Genomic DNA, 9,199 nt, shown 5'->3' on the forward strand with positions numbered 1-9,199 from the left:
CATCATGATGTATCGGTGACCCGTAATCATATGGATAGTACGCCATATTAAATATAAAAATACTCAAAATCAATTGGCATCGGATACAAGATTAGCTTGCAAATATAAAATAAAAGAGAAAGAAAAATAAACATAAAATAAAGCGCAAAAGCTAACAACAAATCAACTCTGCCAATCCCCGACAATGGAGCCAAAAATTTGACGGGTGTCGAGCCCGAAAATAATGAAGTCCATTACCTTGAATTACAACCCAAATGAAAATAGTGGCAAGCAGGGTTAAATGTATTAATAATCGCACATTAAATGTACACTACAACAAAATCAACCTTATAGGACGTCTAGATTGTCAAAGCGTCATAATATAATAGTTTATAGAACTTATGTTTATAGCATCAAATTATAAAGTTTCTATTTAAAAACGTTACAATAAGTTTATAAGATACTTTTAGGCGTTTAAACAAGTTTTTTAACATGCTTTTAAATAAAGTGTCATATTAACTATTTTATAGGACACTTTTGAAAAGTATTTTAATAAACTCATCTTTTTATAAGACAAATATGTTTATAGAACACTTCTTCAATCTTATAAAATATAATACGATACTTTATTTTAAAAATGTCTCTAAAAAGCTTATTAAAAACGAGTCTGATAGCTACAGTATGAAAGTTAAAATTCATTTGAATACAGGACTCCTTGTAGGCACTTGGCTCTTAAGCCAACCACTTAGCATGCCATTGTGAAAATATGCAACTAAGGAGCCGTTTACTAAACACTTACCCGGTAAAATTCAATACTACCAATTACTTACCGGGTAAGATTTTTGTCAACAAAAAGAACTTTATATGCAACAATCTACCCGATAAGAGATGACCATGGTAAGAGTCATTGCCCTCACTTACCGGGTAAGACTCTCGATCCTTGCCTAGCTCTTACCGGGTAAGATTCTTGGTCATTGCAATATTCATCTAGTAAGATAATGTAACTTGGTAAGCACTTACCCGAGTAAACATCTGGTAAACGGCCCCTAACTCTGACTTCAAATCGAACCCAAATTTCATAGAAATTCATTCAATTAACAAAACAAGAAAGAAACCCCACATAACATACAAACCATCTATCATCATCTTCTGCTTCCAGATGTAACTAAGTTCTTGCTATCGAACTCTAATACCAGAAAAGAAAAAGAAAAAAAGAACCCGACTTAATTATTCGTATTTCCTACGATACAACTGAACGAAACAAAATTACAAGATGAATAAAACCGTGTTAACAATCCAACTTCTTACTTTCAATCCAGTTTCACCGATGAGAACAAGTAGTGCACGAACCAGAAAGAAGAAAGCAACCCAACGGTGCCCGTGGCTAGCATGATGGCTAGGACCATCAGGAGCGAGTAACCTAAGTAAAGGGTAGCCGAAACTGGTCCACTTAGGCTCTTGAGGTCAAAAATCAGATAGTTGATTGAGTACAAGAAAATGTACAATGCAACAGAACCAGAAGCAAAGAAAGATTTCCACCACCACTTCCAATCCTCAACACAAAGATGCATGTAGGTCAAAACTAGCGAAACCTCGGCACAAACGACGACCAAAAGGATCAAAACGACGAATAAAAACCCGAAAACGTAGTAAACCCGACCCATCCAGATGCTAGACATGATGAAAAAGAGCTCAATGAAAAGGGTCCCGAATGGAAGAGTTCCAGCACCAAGAACCAGAAGCCAAGATGGGTACTTTTGAGCGGGGATTTCACGTGGAATTTGATTGGTTCTAACGGGATATTCGATGTGAGGTGCTTTTGCACCAAAGTAACCACCAACAAAAGTTAAAGGAACGGAGATGCAAAACCATAGCAAAATGAGAATGACGAATAAAGAAAATGGGATCGCACCAGTGCTGTTTGAATGCCATAAGAGGAAATTTAAGGTGAAGAGGATCAAGAACGCGATACCAGGGAAAAAGCATGCAACTTTCCAAGAAACGGAGACCCATCCTTTGTGGTCCCCACAGAAGATGGTTCGCCACATACGTACAGCAACGTAACCAGCTAAGATTCCAAGAATCATGTAAAAGATTAGCATTCCGGTGACCAGGGTCCCACGAGAAGCGGGTGACATGAACCCGAGAGCCGCAAACATGATAGTCACAACTGCCATTCCAAGAATCTGAACCCCATCTCCAACCATTACACAAAGAAGTGCCGGATGGCCAGGAGCACGAAAAACATCCGCCACAACCAGCTTCCAACCCGACAACTCTTCGTTCATCTGGGCTTGAGCCTCTTTATCTAACTCCTCATAATGAGTCAAATCCCGCCTAACTGTCCTTAAAAATATCACAAGAACGATCCCAGCCAAGAAAGTGATAACCATAAGGGAATTCAGGATCGAAAACCAGTGAACTTTTGCTCCCTCCATTTTCAAGTAAGCATCCCATCTTGACGGCCATTTGATGTCACTCTCAACGAATGCAACTTCATATGTGAATGCCACGGGCTCATTTTCCTTTATAGCCATGGTCACAGTGTTATCTTCACAAATGATCTTAGATGGATACCTACCATAGGTTTTCAAATTCTTTACAGATTCGGCAGTGTGTTTAAAGCTGCAAGGTGTTACCTCAAACCCCACAACTATATATCCAGGAACATCCGAGTCCTGTTTCCTAACCGGAATTGCCTCAGCTCCATCCCCAGTTCCCATGACATTAGCCACATTCGTCTCTTCGTACTTATGAACCAAAACAGTGAACTTCAAGTGATTAAACACATAATACGAATCTTGAACTTTGATCCCTATCGGATAACCAGTCCACCTCAAGAAATAAGTGTCCCTTTTAGTATACCGAATGGCGGGCAAATTATCAAGGATCAAATTGACCTGATATATCTCATCGATTCGGTTAGTTAACAACTTGTATTCATCACTCGATAAGGGTTTCGTTTGACAAAGAAAGATCTCGCTCTCATTGGTGTGCATTTTAAACTTATAAGGCGAGTTTTCAATCCTATCACCCATCAAAAGCTCACCAAGATTCTCAGCACTATCTTTTACACCTTCTGGGGGTTGACAGAAGGGTAAACTATAGTAACTATATGGGATTTCCGTATCAATTGAAGTCAAAGAGTTGACTTTCACAGACAATTGATCACCTACGACATATTTGTGAGGGTAACTACCAGGGAGATAAAACCCATGACCCGATTGAAATACCAAACAGATCAACAAAACCCAGATCTTGAATTTATCGAAAATTTCCATTATCGAGCTTTACTTGTGTGATCTCCGTTTCAGATCTGGAAAAACCCAATTGGTAATAAGCAAAACCGGTAAACTTCAACGGTGGTTTTAGTCTATAAACTTGAAATTACAATCGGGATAAGGAGAAATCACAGGTTTTTTCTTTAGATCGTAAGAGTTTGAATGTAATTGGTAACCAGTATGTAATCAATAAACTTAAATAACGAATTAAAAAGAAGAATCAATCGCTATATATGATCATACATAAAAGGAAAGATTAGATAGAGATTGGAGTTACCTTTATGAAGTAATTAGGGTTCGGATAATTAGGGAAGAAGAGGGTCCCTGCTTGCTGGTGGTGCGGATTATCGCCGAAATGTATAGAGAGATAAAGAGCGATCTCTCGATACATATACCGTCGGTGACGCTGCATCGGGTGTGGTTAATGACCATTTTACCCTTCGAGTAGCGTTTACGACATAAGCATAATCAAATCCTTGATTATAATTCATAGAGTAAATTACAAATTTCCTTCCTGTGGTTTTACACAAATTTCAATTGGGTCCCTCAAACAAAATAGTTACAATTATAGTCCTTGTGGTTTCATTTTCATTACAGATTGAGTCCCTCAAACTAACTCTCTTAAAAAGATCCTTTGTTAAATGAAGGATAATTTAGTCTTTTCATCAAATGCAGGTTTATGCTTCATGTGTTGTCAATGACAGATCCAAACCATTCAATGAAATCTCGATCCAAACCACGACAAATCTAGATCTGATGTCTACCCGTTTCGATCTAGAGCTGGTTTGTCTCATTCTCGTTCTCGATCTGGTTTCATTACGTCCTCCAAACTTGATGAAATCACAATATTAATCATTTGTAAATTTGGGCATGGTGGTGCTCGGTGGTGTGGAGGGGACGATGAAGTGGTAAGGAAGGGGGTGGGAACCGGAGAAGATGACCGAAGGTAGTTACCAACAAAGTAAGGTTGGGTAAAAAAGCATCAAAGAAAGCTTCTCTCTATGTTTGTGTGGTTGTATAGACTTGGGATCATGTGAGACTAAAGATTTTTCATGAGGCCTGTAAGATCAATTCTCAACCATGGATTAGATCTATAATCTGAACATTCATAATCACAAAATTGTCACGAGACTTCTCAATAATCACAAAATTGTCATCGTGCAACTTTAGATCATTAGATCATTAGCTTATAAAGTTGATCAATGAAAATAAATTGGTCTTACGGGTCTTACAAAAAATCATTGGTCTCACGTGAACCTAACCCTGATAATATATAATATTAATAATACATAAATGATATATAATTTGTTTTTTACTTTTAAAAGAATTAAATGAGAAGAAAATGACCAAATGACCCCTTGACTTAATGGAGTTAAGTTAACAAAGTTAGAGATAGGGACTCAACCCATAATAAATTGAAACCACAATGACGAAACTTGTAATTATTTTGCTTGAGGGACCTCATCCATAATTATTAGTAGTTATTATTTAAAGGCAATTGTAAGTGTGGTATTAATTAAAAGTATCATAATATCTCAGATTCAAATTCAAGGAGGAATAAAAATCTACTTATGGCCACAGAGGTTCAAATACGATGACTCCGGGCTATCTGCAAAACAGGTGGTCGTCCTGTGATTAGTCGGCTTGAGTAGCGGATTAGATATCTAGGTTAATAAAAAAATTGTGGTCTTAATTAAATTACGACGGAAAATTATCTTTGGAATTAACGATTTCGTAGGATTAAAAAATTAACCTTGTTTTCCCCCCCAAAATGCAAAGCAATGTCAATGAGATTTAAATCATTTGATTAATGGCAACAATTAACCTTTTCGGTGACATTTATTATGTTGTTTAAAATCATAAACATAGATTTAATAATAACATATATATATATATATATATATATATATAGGGGAGCGATCAAATGCAAACCACTCAATTTGTACAAACCGTGCAAACCGCATTCAACCAATCATAATTTTTCATTTTGTTCATTTTTTTTGTAATTATGAGAAGTTGATTAACCATTTTTATTGTGGAGAGTGTTAATCATAGATATTATCATCTTTATAATTTTAATTTTAGAGAAATACATGAAACAGTTTCATTAATGTTAGAGAAATACATGAAACAGATTCATTAATGTTAGAGAAATACATGAAACAGTTTCATTAAGTATTATATGAAACAATTTCACAACCATATATGAAACAACTTCATCAAAAAAAGTATTATATGAAACAATTTCATGAAAAAATTTCATAAGATTAAACAATGAAATCGACAGATGAAGGTGGTTTGCACGGTTTACACAAATGAGGGCGGTTTTCATATGACCACTCCTATATATATATATATATACTTGAGATCATGTGAGACCAATGGTTTTTCGTGAGACCCGTAAGACCAATTCTCAACTTTTAGATTAGATCTATAATCTGACAATCTAAACATTCATAAACGTCACAAGATTTCTTAATAATTACCAAATTGCCACCGTGCAATTTAGACTGTTAGATCATTAACTTATAAAATTGATCAATGAACATAAATGGGTCTTACGGGTCTCACGAAAAACGTTTGGTCTCACGTGAACCCAATCCTATATATATATATATATATATATATATATATGATTTTAAAATTATTATTTGGTTATGAACTAATGATTGAGCTAATCCCCTCGAGATTAAGCGGTAAGGCATTATCAGAAGAAGCTTTTTAGAAAGCTACCTTACGGCTTAACAACCATGTCTTTTTGCATTTTAAACAGTTTGTGAAAGTACTTGTTTTTTTCGAGAACTCATGAAATTGTAATGACTTTAAGAACTAGTGCATCATGTGTTATTTCATATGATTTTTTTTTCATTTAAACTTAGAATTTAGGATATTGATTAACATACATTTGTTTCATATGTATTTGTTTCACAACGTAAACCTTTTTAGCATATTTGTGAAACAAAAAATTATACGTAAAAAAGTTTCACATTATGAAAACACGAAAGCACCCTTTACCTATAGTCAGTCACATGAGACATTAACTCAGTGACATGGGAAACCTTTCGTGCGATGTAGGTCGCGGGCCAAGTCGTCTGCATAACACCAGGTCATCTCACGTGTATTATAATATATTTACATGTGATAAAGGTGTTCTAGCGTTTTTGTAAAATGAAGGTTTTCCTCGTTTGAACCTTTACACAGATACACATATATCATGCTTTCGTTCTGCATCCTTATACCAATACAGATTTTCAGACACTCTTCTGACCTTTTCAACGTTATGATAACACAGTTAAGATGCACAGTTAAAAACCTTCATATGTTTATTTTTATCAATGTTTAGGAGTCTTCCATGATTCTTTTGATCACTTGATACAAAATATTTATTAACAAATTGAATACCCATTTTTTATGTACCATCGTGACTTAATTATAAGTCAAAATTGTTTGATGGTCACAGGGACAAACCTACTTTGGTGGTTACAGTGGCACGTGTCACCGTATTATTCATCTGTTGAAGGGTAAAGTTTTTTAGGTTCGTGAAAGGTGCAACCGTATTAATATATTGTGTGTCACCGTATGCATTTTGAAACTACAATGAAAACAAGTTTTATTCGGTAGAGTTGGTTTACAAGGCCTTTGTTCCACCCCAGACCCAAGTTCGAATCATGTTAGTGTCATTTTCTTAGTCAAATGATGCCACCTACTCAAAAAAATTCGATATATTTGTTTCTTATAGTCAAATGGTGTCACCGTTTGAAATTTTTTCTCCATAATTTTTTCTTATAATCAAATGGTGCTACCGTTTAAAAAAATTTATAGGTCCAAGACGGTCAAGGTCAACCATGTACAGGAGAGGGAGAGCACTCGTCGTCCACTTTGAGATCCCCATGTGTATCAAGATTCCATCAATTATTAATCAAGAAATTAAATAATATAATCATTATATTTGAACATTTTTAACCATTAAGACATATAGATGACTTAATGGACGGGTTATATCCATTGTGGGTTCACTGACCTTTCGCTCAACTTCTAACGTCTAGCTGCAGATCCTTACCCTTAGTCTGTTTATTTCGATTCTATGTTTCTGAATACTCTTATCAAATGTCATATCTTCCAAAAATAGTAACATATTTTCGTTTCTTCATTTTAGACTATTTACTTTTGATATTACAAAAGATAGAAATATATTTATAGTTACTTCTATTTTAAGCAATAAGTTACTGGAAATGTCTTTATCCAGTCATCTTTACTAACACGTCAAGCGACGTAAGTGCCTTCTTGGCCAGCCGATGCCACATCAATACTGGGTTTTGAGTTATGAGGAGAGCGGACAATGTCACTAGTTGGGTCGGGATGTCCCAGTTACTGTGAACGCAAATTTGATACACAATGTCCATTAATAAACTTTTAAGCTATAACGTTAAGAATTTTTTTTAAATTAAAAAAAAAACGAGCTTTTTAAGCAAAAATAATTATTAACAATGTCATATATGATGTTTGGTATCCCGTTTCTTGACAAATCCTAACTTTTCCTTTTGTTAAGACATAAATTACATTCTAAACGTAAAAATGTATAAAGCAGAAAAAGATTGACGTTGAGTTGAGTTTATTCAAATAGTTTAGAGATATAAATCCAAACCCCATTATTAAACATCTCCGCTAAATTACCAAAATTATATTGCATTAATCGGTTTGTATTTTCCACTTAATTTTAAGTCTATGTCATCTTAAGGTGCTGCTGATGACCATTGGAAAGGGGGCGAAATCTCCACTGTTCAATCAACAACAAGAAGGAGGGATTCCCCCAGCCCTTTATCATATGTATAAATAGGCTATTTTTATTAGTTCAAATATAGTTTTACATAATATTTTTTAAGAATAAATTTTTTATATATGTTATAAATAATAAACTTAAAGAATAAACTAGGAGTTTATCAAAAAGTACAAAACTTTTTAACTCTCAATTTTACATATATTCTTATTAGAAAAAAAAGAATACAAAAACAAGACAAAATGGTATTAACAAACAATAGAAATGCCCAACATTCATAAGGCCCAAGTGGTGGACAAATACCACTGATGGTCAAAAATTGGTTTCGGGTCGGATCTTATCAGTCTTGGACCTCAACGATGTCAGTCATAACCGGTCATGATCGAATATATTAAATCCGGTTAAGCATTTCTATAACCGGTTATGGTTACCTGGTCTTGGTCCCGGTCCCAACCGTTCCCGGCCAAAAAAAAAAATATTTTTTAAAAATTTTAATTTTTTTTAATGGTAGATTTTTTTAATACATTATAAAATTTGTAACTGGGTCACTCAAATACACTTTAAAATACGAGTCGAAGTCAAAATATAGCGAGAAACCGAGAATTGTGAATGTTCTTTTTTTTCTTTTGTGTTTTTTGCGTTTTGTAAGTTGGTATGCAAATTCTTCAACCATGACATTTATATATAGTGTCATGGTGACAAAAAAACGGTCATATAACGACTAGATTTAAAAAAAATGGTTACATTGAAAAAACAGGGCCGGGCCGGGCCGGGCTTATAACCGGTCCTAGTCGGCCCGGTCCCTCAAAACCCTTCAAAATCATAACCGGTCCCGATCGACGGTCCTATAACCGGTCCTAGGCCTCCGACGATCTCGGGCCAAACTGGGCCTGGGGATCACTAGTTACCACTCCCAAATTTATGCAACTTTTCTTTAAAAGTGATTGTATTTAAATATTAATTGCATTACCCTAATAAACTTTGTGCATAAATTAAAACAAACACTATATCATTTAAAAATTGTTTAGAAGAATGGAACTTGAAATCTAAATAATAATTTCAAGCTCAAACAAAATTTGTATAATATCCTGTGAATTTTATCCATTTTACTTAGTTGGAGAGCGTAGGTATCCTCAAGCGATGGTTGTGCAGTGATCATTGC

At 34.9% G+C, this 9,199-nt stretch overlaps 1 protein-coding gene across 1 annotated transcript; it reads right to left on the minus strand.

The window, feature by feature from the left end:
• Positions 1-1,032: 1,032 nt before the first annotated feature.
• LOC112502276 (transmembrane 9 superfamily member 11-like) lies at positions 1,033-3,621 on the minus strand. The gene is made up of 2 exons (XM_025106142.1): positions 3,538-3,621; positions 1,033-3,295 (listed from the first exon to the last, which is right to left on the minus strand). The coding sequence occupies exon 2, from the start codon at positions 3,258-3,260 to the stop codon at positions 1,290-1,292; it is 1,971 nt and encodes a 656-aa protein (XP_024961910.1). The 5' UTR covers positions 3,261-3,295; positions 3,538-3,621; the 3' UTR covers positions 1,033-1,289.
• Between the last annotated feature and the right edge of the window lie 5,578 nt (positions 3,622-9,199).

Source organism: Cynara cardunculus, unplaced genomic scaffold (assembly GCF_001531365.2).
Source record: "Cynara cardunculus var. scolymus isolate 2C unplaced genomic scaffold, CcrdV1 Un_Scaffold_1172, whole genome shotgun sequence".
In the NCBI taxonomy this organism is placed as follows: Eukaryota; Viridiplantae; Streptophyta; class Magnoliopsida; order Asterales; family Asteraceae; genus Cynara; species Cynara cardunculus.

Bases quoted from the DNA above. Each gene is read 5' to 3' on its own strand.
- LOC112502276 (XM_025106142.1), bottom strand. From the start codon at position 3,260: ATGGAAATTTTCGATAAATTCAAGATCTGGGTTTTGTTGATCTGTTTG.